The sequence below is a fragment of the Hypoxylon trugodes genome (assembly GCF_022578975.1).
Source record: "Hypoxylon trugodes strain CBS 135444 unplaced genomic scaffold F4822scaffold_9, whole genome shotgun sequence".
Classification (NCBI taxonomy): Eukaryota; Fungi; Ascomycota; class Sordariomycetes; order Xylariales; family Hypoxylaceae; genus Hypoxylon; species Hypoxylon trugodes.
Window position 1 is genome coordinate 1280654 of NW_026250024.1, and position 23471 is coordinate 1304124.

A 23471-nucleotide genomic window follows, 5' to 3' on the forward strand; every position below is an offset into this window, starting at 1 on the left:
TATAGGCAACCACATGGGGCATTTCAATTGGTTTCTTTGTCTGCAGTAGTGGCCGCCTCGCTGCAACAGCAATCCTATAGACCCTAGGCAGCCATGTCAGCAGACGTATTGCATTCAGGCTCTGGCCTTCTTGATAGCCGTATCGGACTTGGATTCTAGAGTGAAACGTTTCCTCGAATGCCACGAAATCATGTTTTTTTTTGTGAGATATGAGTAAGGCTTCAATAAGGGATCTACCAACATTATATCGAGATCGCCTCTATGGTTAATTTATTGCCTACCGCCTGTGGAGAAGTTGAGGCGACGAGGTAACGTGCTATTACGGCGATATTCACGATCTTAATATACGAAGTTGGCATTAACTTGCAGGAGAAGCCTGGATATTTTACACCTCGTATCGCGGCGATCGTATTAAGGCGAATTAGGTGGTTCAGTTAGTGCCGTACGTACTGCATGTTACAGCATGTAAGAGGCGCCCGAAATGCTTTTATTACTCCACTAAGTCGCCTATATTATATTCACGATACATCTTGGGGGCCAATTCACGGTCCGATTCATGGCCGCGCACCGCTTTCCATCTCTATGTCCACCACAGAATATTGACCACTTTTCGGGCAACCCAAACTAGTGCCTATAAGGGTAGTTAGTATTAAGGTCGACTAGAGTAGGCTGAATATATTAACTTACTAGATTGGTTCGGTTCTTCCTCTTCGTCTGGGTTATATCCTACGGCGAAAGCGCAGTAGACGCGGAAAAGAAAGCGGCCAATAACTCCCAGCCACCCCCGCTCCTCAAGTAAATCTCGTCGAAACTCGCTCCGGACTAAAATGCTCTCATTATCGTCATTCGCTATTCCTAGCCGCAAGTATTAGCAAGAGGCGCAAACATTATTCCAAGTTTACATACCATCTTGTCCTGTCGTACTCTCGTCGAATGCGTGACGAAATCCATAGCCAAGCTTCACTACTGTCTTGCTCATGACGTGTACTAGAAGGCCGAGGGCGAGTACGAGGGGAACAAGTTGACTAGCCGAGTCCACAGTATTGACGCCTTGAATGTTGTTATACCGAATCGTTATCTCGGCACCGGTGACGAAGACGGCGAACGGGATTACGCTCCAGCCTTGGATGTAAATGTGTTGTATAATGTTTTGCGCAACCCTCTGTTCGCCTCTAGGTGCCTCCATGTTGGGTAGCACAGAAGATGGGGGCGCTTGGTCTCGATTCTCTTCTTGGGCTTTCTTACGGAGATATCGAACGCCTAAATGAATTATTATATGTAAGTGTTTACAATTATAGGTAATATGGAGTTCTCCCATTGCAGGTTTTGTTTTTGTTTTGACTTACCACAGAAATACAAGAAAAGCTGGACCGGGATTGACAAGACCAACATGGCGAAAGAGATGTCGGATATAGTCCAAATCACCTTATTAAATGTCCTGAACCAGCCTCGTAGGCTAACTCTAGTGAAGAAGAATCCATACTCATCTTCGCAGCCAGACATTGGGAGCACGTCCAGCCCTATCCACCAGAACCAGGTGAAATAGTAACAGAAACCAGCCCATAAGAGTATCGCAAGGATGCCGCGGGGTCCAATTCCACCAAAGACATTTGAACCTATTATGTTCACTGTGAGTTGTGGTGTAAGTAGGAAGAAAAGCGTATACGCCTCCGGAGCCTTTAAAGTCCTTTGTGAACTCTCGCGAACGAGGACGATGAAGTTGGCGAGGATAAATGCGATGGTTGAGCTATTTATCGCCTTGAAGGCGAGTTTCACCGACGGTCTGGCGAGGACAAGCGCTATAAATTGGAGATACAGGCCTAGTCTAACCCCTAAGCCGTATAAGTCTGGGTTGCCGTCAATGGGGCAATTCTGAATATTGTCATCCGCCATCGAGTGCGACAGATGAAATATGCTCTGAAAATTGAATTGCAATTACTTGCGATATTTACGAAGCGCACTTCAGGAAATGGGTCCGTTTGTATTATGTGCATCAGAAAGTGCAAATTGTTGTTTCTCGCGTGCGACACTCAGGCAACAAGCTCGACGATGGTCTAGAATGTCATGGGCAGCATCGTAGCGACGCACGCTAAGACCAAGCGGGTTTCGACAATGTTCAGCTTTCAGCTGCGGGCATTGATTCTGCCCCGTTGACTGGGCGAAAAGATGCCTCGTGATGTTTTTGTTCCACCTTAGAGGAGGGGAATGTCTTCTAAGGTCACCAAGGCTGGATTGGAGCCCTCCAAAGAAGCACAAGAACTGAAGTAACCTTCGATAGCAGGCATACAACTTCTGCGCTCCTATTGCTGGATTCAGCACTTCAGTATCTCGTCAACATCATTTGAGGCGATCAAAGTATTCGTTCAGACATTATCTCATCTCCGCTCTATCGAGTGCAAAACAATCAGATATTTTCGAAAGCGTCCCGAAAATGGAATCAGCGGATATCTGTGTGATGGAAGGCAATGCCGACTTCTACGGCATTGGCATACGATTAGGTCTCTACGCGCAGTCTATAACGACACTCCTCGTCACTCTCTTCACACAGGAAGAGGAAGGCCTGAATCGAACCCTTAACCTCCTCCTACAACTAGCTATTTTCGCCGGAACGTTGCTCCTGACGCAAACAGGCGACATCCATGCGTTTGAAGTTGTGATCGTCTTCTGGTTACTCGTCGGTTCACTTTCAAGCCTCACGGGAGACGGTCTTATGAGTATTGATTCCTTCTCGGGAGTCTGTCGCCTCTTGTTTTACCTCGCGCTGTCGGCTTACGGCTCGTGGTTTTGGTTTGTTGGTGCGGACACGATGCAGCAGCCAAAATGCACCGAGATCTTGTTTTTCGGCGGCTCTACGATAGATGGCTGGTTTCGAACCTTTGGCAAAGCAATCGCGATTATTGGACTGGCAGTGACCAGCGGGATGCTCGTATGGGGCGTGACTATCTATGCTAAGAAGCGAGGAAAGGGAAACCAGAGAAGCTCTCATCGTCGTGCACAGACGGAGATTACGCTCATGTTCCTCTCCATTGCCATGACGGTATTATCAATCGTTGCAACCGAGTATGTCATACGGGCGAATCATCTCAGCGATGTGGACGACATATTCGTGGTGGGGCAGATCCTAGCGTTTCTTGTAGGGCTCTTTCAGCTGCTTAACACCCTTATCCCTATTTTCTTCAAGGGTCGTCTGTGGGCGCCTAGGTGTTGGCTCCTTTTCGGACGCCATCTCACCTAGTTTTGATCCTCAAAAATTGGCAACGTGAATCTTAATAATAGACCCTTCCGCCAAATATAATCTATTTCTCCCTACTTCCTTATCTTTTCCCATGTGAATTTTAATCGATATAATGCGAAATCTAATGCGTCTAGTGATATCGCGGGACTACAGCCAATTTTAACGAGGTGAAAATAGAAGTCTATTAAGGGCTACGGCAGGCTATTATGTGCTTACCTTCGAGCGGGCAAACCAAGAGGCAGCGACAAAGCATGCACTCAAGAACATGATGCACCCCGCCCATATTTGCATATATAAGTAACTGCCATCCGCGACATCGATCAATGCTCCTGCGACAGGCGGCCCTGTCAGACATGCGAAGGAGCCGATGGTCATGATCATGCCTGACCGAGTGCCCACCTTGCTCAGGTCATTAGTCAGGGCGGGAAGACCAGTCATTGCAATGGTTTGAACACCGCCGTTGATAAGTCCGCACAACACGGCGAAGACGTACAACGAACTTGGGTCTCGTACACCAATCCAGCCGAAGTACAAGACACTCGAGCCAATGGCAAGTGGCACGAGTGTCCTGAATGGTCCAAGGTATGCGTCGGAGACGAGAGCGGGGATGATACGCCCCGGAATGCCCACCGCGTTGGCAATAAAAAGAGTGTTTAACGACGTACTGGCATCCATGCCTAATACTACTCTTCCAAAATGGTTGATCTAGAAAAAGACGTTAATCTGCCGATTCGACAATACACACGCCTCGAGGGACGGAAGAAGGAGCGAATGACACTTACATAATTGTATATTAAATATACACCCCATAGCAGACAAAATGCGCCAGCTGTGTAGAGGGTATAGGGTAGCTCCGAAAATGCCGCCCATTCAACCAGTGGCCCCCTCGGTCGAGGTGGAAGTCTCGTACGCGCAAAAGCCAACATGATAGCAGCGTTAAACATAACGACAAACCCCATCACGCGCATAGTCCAAGGAAACCCAACCTTGTCTGGCAGCTGTTGAGCAATAATCGGGAAGATCGTCCCACCGGTAGCACCACCGCTAGTAACAAGAGCAATTGCCAAGGCACGCTTCTTAGAGAAATACGTGGAAACGCATGCGATGATGGGACAATAAAGAATTCCGGCCCCAAGTCCACCACACACGCCTTGAGCCAAGAAAAGTTGCCAATACTGGGTCGCGAGAGAAGCCATAAAGACAGCGAGCAATTGTAACACGGAACCGATGGCAATTAATGAGCGGAAGTACCCTGCATCGAACAAGCGACCGGAGAACATACCGATGCAAGCGAGGAGAAAAACCTGTACGCTGCCGGTCCACGATATGGCGGATAGGGGTAAATGCAATTCCTCCGTGTAGTAGTCCTGGAAGATACCATAGCTGTTGAACCAACCGAATGTATTGAACAAAGCCAGACTGGTACAGTTCGGTTAATAATTGCCGTTGATGGTGGAATGAGGGATGGGCTCTTCTTACTGTCCAACGAATACCTGAACCCATGCGAAACCACCATCGGGTGGTGGCTCGACGTCCGGAGGGCCTCGGATCGAGGCCGTTTCATTTTCGCTCGACGACGAAGCTTCCGCTACGACTCCCACTGTCATTTCCTCTTCTTCTTTTCCCGAACTCATGGCTTCGCTCAGAAAGCTTAGCTTATGTCTTAGGGATGCGGAGAACGAAGCCTGGCGGCTGTATAGCGAAGAGTTGAAACCCATCTTTCGAGGCGGTGCGAAATTCGAACAAAACTCCTATCTATATGATCGGTATTATTTTTTCTTCGATACGAGCCGTTCCGACGAACGGAAGTCCCTTACTTCGTTCCCGGTTCCGTGGCTTTTCTTGGTTGGGTAGCCAAGATGAATGAAAGCGGTCCTGCTGCGCCCTTTCCAGTACCCCAATTCGACAGTGTGCGTGTAGCATCCACCATCGGCTAAACTGTTATAGATAAGATCTCTTCTACCCGTCCCTCGGAGGGCGTACCATCTGCGAATTAGATCGCTATAGTTGGGGTAGTTGGCGCTAGTAAGATGGAACGGCTTTTCATGTTTCTAACGAGCCATTGAAACTAACTGAAAGGGACGCGATTTTCTTTATATGTTTCACTGCTAGGCAACTAGGTAGATTAGACACAACAAAGCCCTTCCTATAGGAAAGGGGAAGCATGTCAATCTCTAGTGCCGTTTTCCTTGCTTAGTTCCTACCCAGGTCTATCCGGATTGTTAGCCGGAAGGTATTTATGTAAGTAAGGCATCCTTCCGGTTTGGAGCCAGCAGGGTCTTGCGATTCGTGACAGCGAGGCGGGAGGAGCAGGGATATTTTGCCCTACGTCGTAGTAGTGCATGCCAGAGAACCCTCGGTAACAAATGTTCGAATTGAATTGGTCGGGCTTGGTTCTGTAAGACGGCAGAATGCTCAATGGTTTATTACATACATGTCTATGCTTACGTGCCTGCTTTCTTCTCTCGAATAGTAAGGAGGCATTCATATTATAATCATACATAAGGCTTTACTTGCTCTTCCGACCACGCCCAAAACTTCTGGCCAATACCGGTGCCACCCTCCGACTGGGGTTTCGACCCTTGGAACAGATCCTTTCGAATATCACTGAACCGACCCCATGGAACGACTATCAATGTATAATGTCAGCACTCAAAACGCATGTTCAGAATCAATTGGCGAAGGGAAACATACTCCAATCGCCCGATTTTTCAAGCGTTACTTCATCCGAAATACCAGCGAACAATTCCGTGTACGCCCCGTAAACTGCCGGATACGTAGTTGCTTTTCTATAGAGATTCTCCAACGGATTACAATTTCGATCAAGGTCGGTTTTAAGATTGCCTGGATTTAGCGACTGCAAATTCTGTCAGAGCGTTCTGGGCCTAAAGTAGTTCTAAAATCCTTCCGACCCTGTATTTGCCGGGATTGAGGCATGATGGGGCTTAATTTCCCGGGGAGAAAAAATTACTTACGATACTGACGATGCCATCTTCGCGGTGCCGACGCGCGTACTCGACTGAGTAGTAATAATCCCCGGCTTTCGTAAGCCCATATCTATGTGCATAAAAGTAGTCTTTCTTGTAATCCAAGTTATTCAGGTCAATGCCACCTCTCACGGGTATGAGAAGCTCGCCAGCTGATGATGATACCCAGACAACGCGAACACTATTTTTCGGAGATATCTTTGCCGTCTTGATTATCATTGGTGTGAGAAGTTTGGTGAATAGGAACGGTCCGAGACAATTGACTCCAAGTTGTAGCTCATAACCCTGAGCTGATTTGCTGCCTTTTGGAGGCATCATAATTGCAGCATTGTTGAATAGGACATGCAATTGCTTCTCTTTCTCGAGGAATGTCTCTGCCGCCTTCTTAACAGCCATCAAGTCGCCTAGATCTAGGAGTAAGAATTCCAGTCTGCCGGTTGATGAAGGATACTCTTCGCGAATGGATTGAATCGCATTGCGGCCTTTCCTCTCGCTACGTGCTGCCGCCCAGACGGTCGCATTCTTCGAAAATAAAATTCGGGAAATTTCTTTTCCAATTCCTGTATTCGCGCCGGTAACCAGGTAAACTTTACCAGATAAATCTGGTATATCTTTCTCCGTGTAGGTCGGGGTGCCAGGAAAGAGTTGGCGCATCGCCGATATGTATAACGAAACGTACATCGACATGATGACAGGGCGGCGACTAATATCTGCTCTGTCAAAAGGGATTGAATCGTATCACGTAGATATTATTCGCCTCATCGCCGTGCATTCAAATATCTTTTTCGATGAAGGTATCGTGGAATAAACAAATTCGTCCAGTAATCTCAAACGCTAGTGTCGCCATGGCAAAGCGAACCTCGGCTTTCGATTATTTATATAGCTGGGGTTCTGGAGCACTTGATTTGACCCCACTGATATTCATGTTCAATACCACCAGGTTAAGATCATGGTAAATTCTCGTAGCCAAGCTCCGATCAATTTTAGTATTGAAGAGATGGATGGATTGATCTTGCCGTCTTGATATTCAGCCCATGTCAAGTGTTACACACGATGTCTCGGGTGCCTACCTCAGCGCATGCATCCGCTATTATCGCACCTGTTTTTTCGCTGACCCCGCGCAGCTTATCCACTGAGCGATTCAGCAACACCGAGATCTCAGGCGATAACAAGTTTTTTTCTGGTCATGCCTGCACTATAATCTGAGTGGCTTCGCGATGCTGTTCGATTTAGTAAGATAAGTGATTGAACATGACTTTGGAGTTACCTAAATTATTCGTTAGCGACGTAATCTACTGAACAATTTCCTACTATCAAAGTGACGATATTACCATACCAGCCTATGCAAAGAGGCGCTCCTATCCAAGCATCGGCTCATCCAATTCCGCCGACAATGATCTTTCATCACGCACTAGTATTCAAGATACCATCATCTGTATCCCGTCCTTAATCCTCTCGTTTCACACGAGGAAGCTATTGCCAGCTAGCACCAAATCAGCTAATCGAACTCTGACAAATGATTACAATTCACATTCCACAGCGAAAAACCGCAATTTCATTCAAACAATTGTCCCGAGAAATAGGCTACCAAAACAAAAAGAGAGTTTCCTAGTTATCTACTCTCCATTTCAAGGAGTAGCTGGCGTCAGATCCGGCGTGAATATCTTCCACCCCCGGACATCGGTAAGAAGGTAACTCCCCGATGCACAGCGATATCTTATCACACCGGTCAACGGACAGCGACCACTAAAATGCTACATTCACCGGCAACTTTTGCGAGAAAACTTATGATCTTGGTTACATTCAAACGAACCGCATATCATGCGGGGCGTGCTCATGCTCATGCAACGCTGACGACGACCGGATAGAAATACTTTGGTTCTGAAGGGGGCTCATGCTTAAGCGACCAACACTGTATTCGTAATATCTCTCAACATTCCAGACAAGATGTTTCTTCTACATCCGCGAAGGGAATGAATTATCTATCTAGTTATAAAGGGACTGTCTGCCTTGCTTAATAAAAAATCTCCCTAAATTCTTGCGGCTGAGTCCGAGACCGTAGTTGAAGTGGGGAACTCCGTAGGCACGGACTACCTATCATATCCGGGGATAACACTCGAAAACTCGAAAATTCGCCCTGTTCTAGATGGGCGCGCTGATCTTCCACCGGACAATCCTACCTGTGATCCGGACGATTCGGAGATCCGTATGTGAATTTAGTCTAGAGGACTGCCGTGCATATATAGTTGCTAAGGAGCCAAGCAGAGGAAACATGTATATGCCAATATCACGTCTAAACTTACTGCGATTTTTAACAGCAGTTCTCAACAATCTGTGAAGATGGCGACTGAAAACATTAGTTTCGAGGGTACGTCGAGGAACTACTATAATCGCGCTGTAAAAACAACAAGCTGCCCGAACTAACAAGAGTCAGATTACCTCGGCCTGCAGGCCTGTGTTGTCGAATGGGCGGAAAGCTACGATTCTAAGGATTGGGATAGACTGCGGAAGTGCATCGCGCCAACCCTTAAAGTATGTCCAACCCACACTATCTCGATTCCAAGTTAACCTTTCCACTCAACGAAAACAGATCGACTACCGATCCTTCCTCGACAAAATATGGGAAGCGATGCCGGCCGACGAGTACATAACCATGATCTCGAGCCCCACCGTCCTCGGTGACCCCCTACTCAGAACACAACACTTCGTGGGAGCGACCAAATGGCAAAAGGTTTCCGATACAGAAGTAAAAGCCACACACCAACTGCGAGTGCCTCACCAGCGATACACGGACGCAACACTACAAAAGGTCGCGATGAAGGGCCACGCCCACGGTTCTAACACCCATTGGTACCGCAAGGTAGACGGAGTGTGGAAGTTCGCAGGACTTGCCCCTGAAATCCGCTGGAGCGAGTACGACTTCGATAAGGTCTTTGCTGGCGGTCGTGAGGAGTTCGGCAGTGTAGATGGGGCGGCGATAGCCGCCAAGGCCGAGGGTATCCCTGTGAAGGCTTAAGAATATCTATAATCTGGGAAGCCTAGGAGCAAGTCAGGCGCTTTTGTAAGTTGAGGTGGCGTACATGATGGTCATGGTTATTCTTGGATACTGCTCTCGACGCCCACGAGGCGAGTAGAGCTTCTAGGCCATAGCAGGTATATTAATTGGAGTTTGGATGTTTCCCAGTATGTCTTTTCTCGGGCCGTTATCGTGTGCTCGCTCATCTATCCGCGGGTTTCAAGTGTTTCGCTCACCTTGGTAGTACCGGCGTATCTTGCTGAATGGTGATTTTAACTGTTGCTCCACTCTATTGTTCAAGGTTCTTGTTGAGACAGATAATGAATACGGGGCCGAAACAATCTTACTCATTAAGGACTTACCGGGCTATCGGGTCCAAGCAAACAAACGTTTGCCGAATTCCCGGGCCACGAAGCTTAAGCCGGTCTCAGATTCCGCATAGTTGACGGTTCATGTGACTGGGCGCAGTCATTGCGCCTCACGATATCTCAACGTATACGTCACATTTTCGGCTGTAACTCGTAATGAGGCTCTGATATCTTCTTAGCTCGGAATTAAAGAATATTGGTTTGATCTATAGTTCGGCGATTTATGGGAATATAATCGAACGCTCCCATTCGTATCAGCGAAGATTCTAGATGAGTCTATGTTAAGGAATGAAAAGTGGGCTATAGATAGAAATGTATGTCAGTGCTTTTTTTTTTTTTTCAGCCCAACGGAGTTACGGGCCTGTAAGAATATGATAGAACGGCTGCTAAGACCGGATTTAGTCCTAAATCGCGAGATTAATGATCGGTAAATCCTGCAAGAAAATAACGATTGAAAAAGCTGTGTTAGAATACTAAAGTATACGTGGAGCCTTAGAGTGGCTATGAAATACACTAGATGAAGTTATGCTTCGCGTTGCTTGCGTGTAATCTCCTTAATGGGTGGGGATTCAATCTGATAAGGGGGTTAATATTTGAGTATCTAACTCGTGTCAGTGACGACTCAGGACTCTCGGAAGAACGGCGAGTTCGTAATATTCTGGGGGTGTTGCGGGTCAATTTACTATTAGTCCTTGAGTCAACAGGATATAGTCAAGTTTAGGTTATTGAAACTACTAATCGGATTCAAGGTGATTTCGAGCGATCGAATTGGCGAGATACAAGCCCTACCTAGGTAATCTGCAGTGAGCCTGATGATGACAAGAGTTATGTATGGCTTGCATTTGCGCCTGTGTCAATGTGCCGCAAGCGGACGTCTAAATAGCCTCGTGACTCGACTGATGCGGTGCAGCGCATTCTAGAACCCTGAGAACGTCCCAGTCTGCGTACCCAGGCAGTGGAACCTAGGATTTTGACACCCCCACGTGTGCCGGTGAGACATCCGGGTCCCGGTATAGTCGGGGAATAGGCCGGGAGGGCGGTGAAGTAGACGAATTCGGCGGTGGAACGGTTTTTTCCTTGACTTGACTTAATACTCTAAAAAGTCCCAATTACATAGTGACACCTCGAATTCCAATTGCTTGTCAAAAGCTTGACAGAAGCTTACACAGTTTACACGGAGCTTGCTGCGACGATAATCGTCTGCTTTTTAGTGGATCATAGTGAGGAGTTTTTTTTGCCAATGCTCTTAAGCCTTGATGCCGAGAATGCCGAGTCCGTAGTACGCCTTGGGAGGTTACTGGACCGGGCAAGAAACGCGTGATACGGGACGGTGAAAAGATGCAAGCGAAGGAAAAACGACGTCATGTGATGGAGATGGTTGGGATTTTTTGAGCCGCCAAGAAGGCTAAATGTCACGCTGGACATTTGTTCGTTAGCAGTGTGCAATGTGCAACACGACCTTCTTCTTTTTCCATTTGCATTGTACGCCACCTGTAACCATTGAGGTAACGAGTCATTCAGATAAGAATGCAACATTTATATTAAAAAAAAGATCGGTCTCGAAAAATTGATCTGAAGGTAGTACTATGTAGTGGAATGTTGAGAAAAATATATATATGAGGGTGTTATGAAGATCCAATCACGGCATTGCTAATAATTGAGATAGGTTTTTGGAAGGATGATGAAAACAGCTGAGAAATTTGATTGAAGAAAAAAAAATCGAGACAAGGGTCTTCAAGGTGGTATCCCTCGTGGATATTGAAACATGAATGTACCTTCCACGTACCGTGACGGGAAGTGGGTTCTCCGGCTTAAGATTAGCGTCGTGCCGCTTTAAGTTCCTTAGCACGGACTATCTTTACCAGCCTTGACTAAAGCTTCAACTTAAACAATCTTGGATAGGAAATCTTACTTCACACATCGTACGTTCAAATGCAGGAATTAATATAGTAGGTGTGATCTGCGGAGGACATCTATCATCAATTGTCGTTTAAGGTTGTTTAATATCGTTTATCTTCGGCCGTACAGTCACATGCCTACCCGAAGATGCACCTCGAATATAAATGGCATCATCTACCGCGGGGGAATTGATGCTACCACATTTCAGATCCTTTTATATATCATCCGGGAACGAACGGCATCTCGGCTCAAACAAGAAGGCATCTCCAATTGAATACTTCCGTAGGGTAACCACCTAACTTATCCAGCAGGTAGGAATTGTCATAGCAAACATTACCGGATCGCGAATCGGGTGGAATGATAGGTGTTGGAAGTTCCACGAAAATCGGGGGACATCAGCCGTGTCGACAACATTCCGTACCGGATCAATTTCGAGATGGATTATAACGGGAAGACGGGAGTTTAGAACTCGTATATACGTCAGGTATGTAGTACTTACCTACCTAATATTTCTAAAGGTGGTCTTATATCCGCTATCCGCATGCAAACAAAGGAATAACCAACTCCAACTTCCAACCCACGTCAAGGCATCGGTATCTAACGAGACCCCCGCAATGGAATCTTGTCAATCTTTCGACTCTCCGCATTTCCATCTAGAACGTCTCCTTCTCCCCGCTCGACATACATGATCCTTTGTTCGATTGAGCCTCAATTGTGTCGAATTATTGGTTGATTCCCTTTTCAATGTTCGGTGTTCTGCAGGGCTACCTGTTTTATAGCTTTGTTGGTAAGCCCGGGTATCGTCGAGTCCTCCGCGCCGAGGATAAGAGTGTGATAGGAAGGTGAAAAACAGCGAGGGGAGAAACTAGTCCGAAGTACTTAAACGGTACTCACCGCCTCTAGACCTATCACAGGGTTGTATTCATTGTCCGGGTTTGCATGGGTCCTCCTTGCTCCACCTGCGCCCAAGCCCCCACTACGAGAGACTAGGCCCACCAAGCGGGACTAGGATTCTACCAATCGGACCCACACATTCCCTCAATCTCATCATCACCTATGCTGCAAGCCTGTTGCTGAGATGGACTTTTTTTTTGATTAGAAAGTACAAAAACTTTAATGCTGCCAGCTCCTTCTCAGACTGTCATAATAAACTTCTTGTACTACAACTTCCCCCTAAATTTTGGGTTGGTCAATTATTTTTGTTTTTATTCTTTTTTTATTCTTCGTTTATTTTCTTAGCTGGGCATCAAGTGTCTCCCAACCGTCAAACCGTCCTGACCCTGCATATTCTATCCGCTTAATGTCCCCCGTGCTCCCGGCGCATTCCCATTCGTGTGCGCCTACTACGCGTAAACAAATGTTCTAGGGGTTCTTTTTTTATTCCATGCGATCTCGCATTAAGCGGCTATCTCGCTTTGTTATATCATCGCTTCGGACTATTGTATAGATATTTTGCCAGTTACTTGGCATGCGATCATCATCCTGAATGCATCTAGATCAGAAATTCCCCCAGTCAGTATCCATAAGCCCGGGAGTCGCAAGGCCAACCAACACGGTTGGGCACTCTTCGCTCTCGACAGGGACGACAATATATGCGCCCTTATCCGACCAACGTCCTCCTTGAACCACGATCTATCCCCAGGTCCTCAATTCCTCTCCTCCCGCGAACGTTCGATCCGAATTTCAAGCCCGCCGCGGGGCTCACCAATAAACAATGGCGTGGGATCATCTCTCCATCACCAAACCCCATTTGGTGTACATTATTCTAGGGGGTTTTACTTCACTTTTTATGCTTTGTTCTTCTGTTATTAAGGAGCGCATGTATATCGGTGAAGCGACTGTCGCTACAATATGTGGTGTTGTCTTTGGTCCCCATGCTGCAAATCTAATTAACCCTATGACATGGGGGAATGTTGACGAGGTTACTCTCGAGTTCTCTCGAATAGTCTTGGTTGTTCAATGCTTTGCTGTTGGTGTAGAATTGCCCAAATATTACATGGAGAAGCATTGGAAATCTGTTGTCTTCTTACTACTTCCTGTCATGACTTTCGGATGGCTGGTTACGAGCTTGGTCGTTTGGTGGATGTTCCCGGTGCTGTCTTGGCTCGAGAGCTTAGTTGTTGCTGCGTGCGTCACAGCCACGGATCCTGTCCTTGCTTCTTCAGTCGTTGGTAAAGGAAAGTTTGCAAAGCGAGTGCCAAAGCATTTGAGAGATCTGCTCTCTGCCGAGTCTGGTTGCAACGATGGCATGGCTTTCCCCTTTATCTACCTTGCCCTCTACCTACTTCAAGAACACTTAGACGCCAAGCAGACGACATATCATTGGCTTGTTTATACCGTCCTTTACGAATGTATCTTCGGCGCCTTTTACGGTTTTATGATTGGGTATATCGCACGACACGGTATCAAATTCGCTGAGAAGCACGACTTGATTGATCGCGAAAGTTTCCTCGTCTTCTACTTCACTTTGGCTCTTTTCTGCGCTGGCTCAGGTAGTATTCTAGGCACAGACGACTTGCTTGTCGGATTCGCTGCTGGTGTTGGTTTCTCGAACGACGGTTGGTTCAGTGAAAAGACCGAAGAATCCCACGTATCTAACGTTATCGACTTGTTGATCAACTTGGCATATTTTGTCTTCCTTGGTACCATCATTCCTTGGGAGCAGTACAACAATGTGGACATCGGTCTTTCTGCCTGGCGATTAACTGTCATGGCTATATTCGTTATTTTATTCCGTCGAATACCAGTTATGATGCTTCTCAAACCATTTATCCCCGACATCAAAACATGGCGAGAAGCTCTCTTTGCCGGCCACTTTGGCCCTATTGGTGTAGGCGCGATTTTCGTCGCGTTGCTTGCTCGTGCCGAACTAGAAAGCGAGCATAGCATTCCGGAAGCAGAACTTCCGCCGAAAGGCAGTGAATATTATAACGTCGTGCTTCTTGTGTGGCCTATCGTCACCTTTATGGTGGTTTCGTCTATCCTTGTCCACGGCTCTTCGGTAGCCGTATTCACTTTAGGGAAACGTATTAACACCTTGTCTATTACCATGTCGTTCACCACTGCCCCGGAAGAAGGACCGGCGTGGATGTCTCGACTACCTCGAATCTCATCTCAGTCACGATCACAAGCGAGAACCATGTCCGATACAGATTTCGACGATTTAAAGATGCCCGAATTACCACCCGGAACATTACCACCACCTGGTATGCCCGGTGCATTCTTGCGTCGCCAGCGTGAGGAAGACAACCCAAGTAGAGCTGGAAGTCGCGCATCGTCTGTTTCTGGTCGTCGCCGTAGTAGGAAGAAGTGGGACGATGGTATTGGACCTGGTGGGCCGGTAAGTCAGTCGGCTATATTCCCCCAGCGAAGAAGTACAAGTGAGGCAGCTGAGCCCATGTCACCATCCGAATCTGTGCCACCTATGTCTCCACGACAAGAAAGCCCCAGCTCCCCATCCGAGGAAATCCGGGAGAAGGAGAGCGAAAAGGACATCGAAAAACTTGTTGAAGTCGCGAAGCAATCCGACAGGGAGGATGATAGTAGTCGCGAGCGGCCTACAAGACGTCAACAACATGAGGAACTTGAAGTGTACGATGAGGGTGACCATATTGTGGTTGAAGACGAGGAGGGTCAAGTACTCGCTGTTGAGGAAACTGGACATCAACCCGTGCATGACCTACATGAAGTAAAAGAAAAGGCTAAAGCCGAGACTCGGAAGCCTGGATGGACATATGATTCCCTGAAGAAAAGTCTTGGAAAATGGCGTGAGGAGGAAGCTCAGAAACGTAAAGACAAGACAAAGGTTGAACGGAAGCATGAGCCGGCTAGAGCGTACCAATTTGGAAATACGGTAAGCCTAGATTCCAATAAGATATGGTGATTGGAGAGTGTCGCTAACATACTGTAGATTATTGTTGAAGACGAGTCTGGAGAGGTCGTCAGGAAATACGACCTTCCTGCTGATCGTGATGGCAAAGATTATGTTGCCACGAGCCTGAAATACATGGGAATGGGCGGTTTGGTTAAGCCAACAGACAAAACTGCCCCCAAACCTGGAGGACCGCCCGAGCCAGAGCAAGCCGAGCCCAGTAGCAACAAACCCCCAGCTAGAACGAGAACTGGTGGATGGCCAGGCTTTAATCGAGGCGGCGCTGCTGACCAAAGGAGGCAAGAAGCCAGCAGTTCCGCTGAAAAAGACCCTCATGATGACCGCGGAATTCGATTTACAATTGGTGGCGTTGGACGGCGTATGACGAAGGACGATTTCCTTAGAGAAGTACAGAAATTGGATGTTAAGACTCGGCGCGAGGTGATAGACCAGTCCAATGCGACCGCAGCAGTGAAATCGATGGCAAAGGATGAACCCGAAGCTGGCGCGTCTCTTGCTCAACCTCTGGTCCACCCTCAAATCAGTGTGACCCAAGCGAGTGATAGTACTCGAGGCGCGAGTCAATCGCCCGCTCGCCCAGAACCGACTCGTGGACGCAGCCAAACAACCAGTACCGACCAAGTCCCAACTTCCCCAGTTTCAGACCCACCAGAGACGGCCGCGGAGAGGCGACGAAGAATTGCGGCATTCGCCAGTGTTCTCGAGGATAACGACGCCGACGCCGGAGAGACACCCGCAGAACGTAGAAGAAGACAAGCCGCACTAGGCGTAGACAGTGGCGCAGCTGAAGACAGCGACAGCGATGACGATGATACCCCTAGAGTACCGCCCGCAAGGCGTGGGATCAGATTTGCAGACGACTCCCCGCCCAATAAGGGTTAAGGCACAATGCCTCAAGAGTTTTGTTAAGTGCATTATTTTTTTCTGCTTTTGGATTACGATATAATGGTCAGACATGGCGAAACAAAAGGAAAGCAAAGTAGAATTATCATGTTTATGAGGTAGAGTAAATATTCTTTCCAGTTTTAGAGCAGGATTGGATTTTTTTATCCTTGGTGTGCGGAATGTCGATAGCCTACTTACTACACTACACTGTTTTAGATGTTGTGATGGAGAGACGAAAGACGATTGGTATATACGAGGATGAGGACCTGATTATGATATAAACTATCTATCTATCTACCTACTTACTTTATAATGGATATATAATTATTGCCGTCACCTGAGACAAGTAGCATCATATTTGAAGTATGTTTCTTGCGTATGTCATGAACGTTGCCGTAGTCTCAGCATGTTACTTCGGGCCTATGGAAGAGGGCATCTTGGTTAAATCATAAGTCGTCGCCGTACTATGCAAAGTTTTATTTTATTTTAATAAATAGGCCTTTAAGTAACGAGCATAGGTATGGTAATTCTTCATTGAAATGTAGACCTTGAGGGATGATGTCATCAGAAACATTAGACAATTGAACTACTTAGGTACTTGTGTCTAGCTATAAGCAATTAAGGTATTCTAACGGTCGTACCCCACGACTTGTGATTCTTTGAATAAAAGGCTTGGCGACTGTTGGTTTAAAAGAGGGTCGCTGTTACCGGGTTTAGCCCAAATGCGATAACAATAAGCAACCAAAAAGATTTTTGAAAAAGATCCACCTTACACTACCGCCGAATTCATCTATTTTACATCTTCACGATACCGAATCCTTATACTTCCTATCCCACGACGACAATACCGAACCTAATTAAAGGTCCCTAAAACGTGTCGCAATGGTTCAACTCACCGAGGTCGTTGACGAGCACTTCCAGGAAGGACAAGTTGGTCCCGAGGATGACGATGATTTCACAGATACTGGTACGTCACCACCAGCTCCCCCAAGCTTGCCCAATCTCCCATACTCTGGTCTCAAAATCAACCCTACACAATCCATACTATTTCTATCCCATTTCTTCTATTCTTGATACAGTATTTCGCTAATTATTAACACACGCAGACTCCGAAATCTCCAACGACTCTGACTACGACCCCACCAACGAGAGTCTTGCCGAGCGACTCTATGCGCTCCGAGATATAATTCCCCCTCACACGCGCACTTCAATCAACAACAAAGTCACAGCAACTACAAATGCTATCTCCAGTGTTCTATCATTCAGCGGCAAGACTCTATGGGTACTGAGCACTTCAGCGCTGCTTCTAGGTGTCCCGTGGGCTCTCGCTTGGGCTGAGGAACAGCAGGTTATGGAGATGGAGAAGGAGATGAAGATGAGGGAGATGGGTGGAGAGGTAAGCTCTTATTCCGCTTCTATTTCTAATAACTGAGCAAATGACTGACAAAATCATAGCTTCTTGCCGGTGGTGCTGGTGCTGATCCCCTCGCGCTACCCGGTGGTCCCGCATCGGAAGCCAAACCTGCCTTGTAGAATATATCTATATCGAAATCACCCGAGTCTTGCATCATATCAATTCCATAATGGCATATTGTATGTCCATCTATGCCACACGCTACGCCTTGTACACAATAACCACTTTATACCTCTATCGAAACCCTCCTCTTCAAACGACGAACCGTGCAGTACTCGATTATTCGGCTTGGCGCGCATGCGAGAGCACGCTTATGATGGAGGTTTCATGAAAGAGGGATGTCTCTCAACTCTTCACGTCACGACCCATCATGAATTTAAGGGTCTTATGTATTATAATCTGGCATCACGCATGACCGATAGGAACGGTTATGCGGTTGCATTGAGACGGCTATTTCTGGTCATAGGGAATCAATTTGGTTCTAAATTACCTACCGAACTGTTGGTTACAGAACTTGGAAATTGCTTCGTGATTTGAATTATGGTTTTGACGAAGAGTCTACTGAAGTAGTTTGGCATTGATGGATTGTCGTGATGTCTGAGAATAATCCTTTCTAGGTTAATACTGTCCCCTACTTCCTAGTACCCTTCGAATGTCTATATATCCCCACTGTCAATCAAGTCCTCTCAGGAACGAACCAAGCCTAACTGTCACTTGCTGACTTTGAACCAATGCTTCATTAGGATATATGTAGCGAGCCGACGTCGCCTTTTAGTATTGAGTAACTATGTCGATGTCTCTTCTAAGATATAATTTAGTTACCTAATGTAAAAGCCGAGAGACCAAGATTTTTTAGACCGCCCTTACGTCTAACCCACCAGTGTGGTTCCACCACAGTTGCATGTGAAGTTATATTTTTCACCTTCATTCTGTCGTGATTAAGAAGGGCGCACCAGAATTTGCCTAGCACCAACAAATTGCGAAATGTATTCATGGACACATACGATGCCCCACCAGTATAGACCCTCCCCCTCCTAGCAGACTTTCCGATCACGGCCTAATGGAAGTACTAGCCAAGGGCGCCTAGATCCTTAGTGTGTCATAGAATTCGAGCTTCCCGGACAATTTGAATTGAGATGTTATATAATAGACCGCGCTTTGATATGAGTGCCGTGAAGGCATAGGCATCTTTAGGTCATATATATAGAAGTCTAAGAGTTTGGAACTTTTTCGCCAACATAGAATAGTAGGGAAATGGCATCTCGTGAAGCTATCCTGATTCAAGAGCCAGACTCGGAACTAACCGACTTTGGTCACACAGGAGAAGACTTGCGGAGGACATCTGTACATGCCTACCCGGAACCAGATCGCGGCAAGCACGCATGGCTTTTTCTATGGGTTGGATGTTTTTTGATGGTAGCAATAACATGGGGGTTTCCATTCTCATACGGTGTCTTTCAAAGTTACTATTCTACTCATCCACCGTTTTCCGATCAGCCTGAAGGGTTACCAGCTGTTGGTACTACAACATTGGTGGGTTGGTGATTAACTGTCATTCAAGGTCAACTACTAACTAACATCTGAAGGGCATCTTATATCTAACTTCACCTCCATCTTTTATCATCCTCCAGAGATATCAATCATATAGACGGTCGGCTCTAATCGCTGGCTCGGTTATTACGTGCTTGGCCATTCTCACATCCGCATTCGCCACCAAGATATGGCATCTCATCCTCACGCAAGGAATTCTATACGGTCTTGGAGCCAGTGTCGTGAACACGGTAACCCTACAATTTCTGAATGAATGGTTCATTGAGCGTAAGGGTCTTGCTTTTGGAATCCAGGAAAGCGGCGCGGGTATGGGCGGAATAGTCATTCCGTACGTAGCCGTACCAACCCATTAGTACCAGAAACTGACAAGATAAACAGAGTACTAATGACCTGGGGCCTCGAAAAATACGGCCATCGAACCATGCTCATAGCCTGGTTCGTAGCCGTAGCCATCCTATCACTTCCCTCAATCTACTTCCTGCGCCCCCGTCTACGCCCGCGCGATACCAGCGCCTTCGAGCTCGGCGGTTTAAACTGCATCGCCACGCCAATCTTCGCTCTCCTGCAAGCTGGCAACATATTCCAAGCCTTCGGAAACTTCCTTCCGGGCATTCACCTCCCCTGTATGTATTATGTATCAGATTCTGCAAGTCCCATTCGTTCGGAGTTACTAACGCGCGAGCGCTGCAGCTTTTGCGCAGCGCTTCGGCGCCTCTTCACTAGATGCCGCGGGTATGTTATCACTGTATAACGCCGCTACCGTCATAGGCGCTATATGTACCGGGTACCTCGTCGATCGGTGCCATGTCTCAGTCGCACTACTTCTCTTATCTCTAGGTGCTGCATCTGCTGTTTTCTTCGCTTGGGGCTTTGCAGCCGATTTTGCTACGTTATGCGGTTTTGCGTTCCTTTACGGTATATTTGCGGGCGGTTGGAGCTCTACTTGGGTCGGTATTAGTCTGGAAATCCAGAAACGAAGTCCTCGCGCTGATTTGGGTGTGCTTTGGGGGTTCGCGGCGGCGGCTAGGGGCGTGGGAAGTATTGCTAGTGGTCCGATTAGTGAGAAGTTGATTGCTGGCGGTGCTGCTAGGACGGTTTGGTGGCCGAGGAGTTATGGAACGAGTTATGGTATTTTGATTTTATTTGATGGGGCTATGTTGACCCTAGGTGGCATTGGTTGTGCGGCTCGGGCGTACGAAATCTGGAAGAAGATTGGCCATCGCCATAATGACTAAAAGCTATTTTTCTATAAAAATATCTGTGTGTTAGGGGAAAGCTAAAAGGGAAATACTACCAGGTACCTAACTAAGTATAATGAAGTATAGACACGAAACCATCGCCATTGCCATTTTTGAGGTTACGAGAGGGCCATCATAGGCCACACTGACAACTTTGTCGCTTTCCTTGATCTTTCCTTGATCTGGTTATAAAGTACGTTGCTAGCCAAAGTAAATAAATGCCATAAACCAAATGTACTAGGATGGGGTGGTTTTCCTATATCACATAGGGTTTAGTTCTACCTCCTTATCACGATGCGACCATAATGGGGGCATGGTTACGCGTGGCTACATACACATATACACCGTCTATCCCCAAACATAAATAATTTTCACGAAACATTTATAACATCACCATAACTAGATAACTAAGCGGATATAACAATGGTCTTTATAGAATATTTATTACTTTTCGGCCAGGAAGATGTAATAATGATCCTCGCAACACCTACAATACGTGAAGACACGACAATGATTCTGCGGCACCACTATCGTGTATACCTACACCTGCTGGACGCAGTAATGGTGTCCGCAGCACCTGCAACGCATGTAGACATAACGGTGGTTCCTGGAGCGTCTCACGCAAGGCCGAATAATGTAAAATCCATTTCAATCAAACTCTGTAGCACAACTACCTAGGTACCACATAAGACACCCAGGTCAAATCAGTTAACGCAGCCTATTAAGGGTACATATTCCGTCAAATCTACAAAGCCTGCAGAGTCGACAGACGAAAGGCGAAGGGATGGCTACAGGCGTAATATGTCCTCACGAAATGGATCTCACACGACATCTCGGTCTACAGGAGTGGTAAAACGGAAATCGTCTACTCGAAATCGACGGTCAAGTTCGAGAAGCGTGCAGAAAGCCTAGGGATTAAAGACAGCCCGCGTCAACCATGCTCTCTTCGCTGCCAACGGATTGATGTCGAAAGATGGGCGGAATTCTGAGTGCCGGCTGTCGTCTGACGGACCATCTGGCTCAATCACCCGCCCGTAGACCACGAGCCAAAACCCTGCTTCCTAGAGTGCATGTTTTGGAGCGGTTTAGCATACTCTTAATCATGGCCCTTACTTCAGCGTCCATCGATGGCTTGCTTGCACTAGTCCTTGTTGTTTCAGCCTATACGAGCTGATCGGGCTATGAAGGCTGCCTCTGTAAACGTGTGGGCTCTGGGTTCGCTTCCTTCCAATCCAACAATAAGGGTGACACGGGGCCAGTCAATCAGTGCTTGCGATGCCAATCCCTAATCTGAAAGTTGACCGATCTACGCTCGCTTAACGGAAATCCACATGATTCTCGTTAACTGTTCGAGATTTTCCCTTCTTGGGCCTTTTGGGCCTCTATTGTTTAGGTTTATACCCCTCTCCGTTTATTTGGGTCTCAGCGAACATTATAGTCGCTGACCATTAACATCATATGAATCAAATCCAAAACGCCACGCTTGCTTAATTCGATAAAGTAGCAATTCGCTAATGCTGGGAGTAAAAAAACCGATCCCCTACACGAAGTCGTATATTACGTTGCCGAGGATTTCCGGTAACCGAATCCGGGTCGTTTCGCCCTGAATGACGCATAGTAAATATGATCTTTACTACTTAGTCTCCGGTCACTTCACGCTTAAGGCACTGCCTGAGTATCCAGGGGTGTTTTTGGACCTGCTCGAGGGGTAATCTCTTGTTGGGGTCAACCACAAGTAACTCCAGTCGTGTTAGTTTCTATTCAACGTGTAGCTCAAAGTTACTCACTTTGTGAATGAGATCCTTAGCTTCGGGGCTTACGAATGCTGGGACTGTCATATCCCCTCTAGCTATTCTTCTAGTCGTTAGGACAGGGGTGTCCTCAAACGGTGCCTCCCCTACTAAAAATTCGTACGTCAATACACCTAAGGCCCATAAGTCGACTTTCTCGTCGTAGGAATCGTCGTCAGTCTTTGGGTTAATCATTTCAGGCGGTAGGTAGTCAAGAGTTCCGCAATAAGTCTTGCGGCGATTGCTGGGCGCGTGAACGCTCCAACCGAAATCTGAAATTTTCACCTCGCCATGAACACCTAACAGAATATTTTCGGGCTTGATGTCGCGATGGATAACGTGTTTACGATGCAAGTAACGGAGTGCCTCTGCCATCTGCGCGATGTATTTTGCTGCTCTCGGTTCACGAAACCGCCTCGCTTTGCGTAGGTGTTTGTATAACTCGCCCTGGCCTGCGAACTCGAGAATAAGAAAGATACGTCTACTGTCGTGAAAATGACCGTATAATTTTAGAATATTCGGGTGGCGTAAATTACTTTGTATTTCAATTTCACGTCGCACCTGTTTTTCAACGCGTGCCTGCTGTAGCTCGTTTTTGTGTAAAACCTTCAGCGCGCAGATGAAACCGTGGTTTCGTTCGCGTGCTAAGTACACGCGGCCAAACTTGCCCTTGCCAAGAGGTTTTCCGATCTCAAACATACCCAAGTGAAGTGTCTTTACGGGAGGCTGTTCGATGAGGGCCACCGTCTTATGCTTGGCGGGAGACTCCTCGTTGGATCTCTCCGTATCAACGAGGGCTTTCCGAGTTGGTGACACCGGAGCTACGGCTTCATGCGACGCTTTGGAGCTGCTTTGTTTCTGGCTTTGGAGAGTAACTTTGACGAGATTTGGTTGGATCGACCTGAGTGGAAGTGCCGTCGCTGTGACTTTGCCCCATTCAGCTGTTAGTATGATTGCGATAGTTCATGCCACGTCAAATTAGCAGGCAAAGTACCTTTGGCTTCCGGTCTTTTCCGTTCTCGTCGTTGACCGACATACGGTTAAAGCGATGATTGAGAAGATCAATTGTCATCGTTACTGCGCCTTGGAAGAGAGGGAAATGAACTTAGTAGTGATCGATTAATAGAGAAACCTAAAGGTTACGGTGTGTTATAATTTCATACTTCAAAAAACAAGAGCTCCAATAAAAGTTGGGT

At 47.0% G+C, this 23471-nt stretch overlaps 9 protein-coding genes across 9 annotated transcripts; 5 read left to right on the top strand and 4 right to left on the bottom strand.

Annotated features, from left to right (window-relative positions):
* Positions 1-174: 174 nt before the first annotated feature.
* F4822DRAFT_372048 (uncharacterized protein) lies at positions 175-1575 on the bottom strand. Its single transcript, XM_051456277.1, has 3 exons — positions 907-1575; positions 688-849; positions 175-631 (listed from the first exon to the last, which is right to left on the bottom strand). Exons 1-3 carry the CDS (start codon positions 1316-1318, stop codon positions 555-557), a joined length of 651 nt encoding a protein of 216 aa, XP_051310518.1. The 5' UTR covers positions 1319-1575; the 3' UTR covers positions 175-554.
* Positions 1576-2162: 587 nt separating this feature from the next.
* Positions 2163-3382, top strand: F4822DRAFT_372353 (uncharacterized protein). The gene has a single exon (XM_051456280.1). It carries the CDS (start codon positions 2432-2434, stop codon positions 3233-3235), a length of 804 nt encoding a protein of 267 aa, XP_051310519.1. The 5' UTR covers positions 2163-2431; the 3' UTR covers positions 3236-3382.
* Positions 3383-3398: 16 nt separating this feature from the next.
* Positions 3399-5602, bottom strand: F4822DRAFT_416119 (MFS general substrate transporter). The gene is made up of 3 exons (XM_051459311.1): positions 4715-5602; positions 4018-4654; positions 3399-3940 (listed from the first exon to the last, which is right to left on the bottom strand). Exons 1-3 carry the CDS (start codon positions 4951-4953, stop codon positions 3440-3442), a joined length of 1377 nt encoding a protein of 458 aa, XP_051310520.1. The 5' UTR covers positions 4954-5602; the 3' UTR covers positions 3399-3439.
* On the bottom strand, positions 5599-7165 carry F4822DRAFT_372172 (short-chain dehydrogenase). The gene is made up of 3 exons (XM_051456279.1): positions 6211-7165; positions 5930-6092; positions 5599-5864 (listed from the first exon to the last, which is right to left on the bottom strand). The coding sequence occupies exons 1-3, from the start codon at positions 6907-6909 to the stop codon at positions 5731-5733; spliced, it is 996 nt and encodes a 331-aa protein (XP_051310521.1). The 5' UTR covers positions 6910-7165; the 3' UTR covers positions 5599-5730.
* A 1266-nt stretch (positions 7166-8431) lies between these two features.
* F4822DRAFT_416120 (Scytalone dehydratase) lies at positions 8432-9405 on the top strand. The gene is made up of 3 exons (XM_051459312.1): positions 8432-8590; positions 8657-8754; positions 8813-9405. The coding sequence occupies exons 1-3, from the start codon at positions 8563-8565 to the stop codon at positions 9236-9238; spliced, it is 552 nt and encodes a 183-aa protein (XP_051310522.1). The 5' UTR covers positions 8432-8562; the 3' UTR covers positions 9239-9405.
* Positions 9406-13219: 3814 nt separating this feature from the next.
* On the top strand, positions 13220-16279 carry F4822DRAFT_438497 (alkali metal cation/H+ antiporter Nha1 C terminus-domain-containing protein; the record flags this gene model as incomplete). The annotated part of the gene is made up of 2 exons (XM_051462526.1): positions 13220-15358; positions 15416-16279. The coding sequence occupies 2 exons, from the start codon at positions 13220-13222 to the stop codon at positions 16277-16279; spliced, it is 3003 nt and encodes a 1000-aa protein (XP_051310523.1).
* A 720-nt stretch (positions 16280-16999) lies between these two features.
* Positions 17000-17904, top strand: F4822DRAFT_372459 (mitochondrial import translocase, subunit Tom22). The gene is made up of 3 exons (XM_051456281.1): positions 17000-17249; positions 17389-17678; positions 17738-17904. The coding sequence occupies exons 1-3, from the start codon at positions 17165-17167 to the stop codon at positions 17813-17815; spliced, it is 453 nt and encodes a 150-aa protein (XP_051310524.1). The 5' UTR covers positions 17000-17164; the 3' UTR covers positions 17816-17904.
* Positions 17905-18828: 924 nt separating this feature from the next.
* Positions 18829-20482, top strand: F4822DRAFT_445996 (MFS monocarboxylate transporter; the record flags this gene model as incomplete). Its single annotated transcript, XM_051463457.1, has 4 exons — positions 18829-19229; positions 19283-19575; positions 19626-19870; positions 19938-20482. The coding sequence occupies exons 1-4, from the start codon at positions 18951-18953 to the stop codon at positions 20480-20482; spliced, it is 1362 nt and encodes a 453-aa protein (XP_051310525.1). The 5' UTR covers positions 18829-18950.
* A 1408-nt stretch (positions 20483-21890) lies between these two features.
* F4822DRAFT_445998 (kinase-like protein) lies at positions 21891-23347 on the bottom strand (the record flags this gene model as incomplete). The annotated part of the gene is made up of 3 exons (XM_051463458.1): positions 21891-22224; positions 22273-23216; positions 23314-23347. The coding sequence occupies 3 exons, from the start codon at positions 23345-23347 to the stop codon at positions 22123-22125; spliced, it is 1080 nt and encodes a 359-aa protein (XP_051310526.1). The 3' UTR covers positions 21891-22122.
* Between the last annotated feature and the right edge of the window lie 124 nt (positions 23348-23471).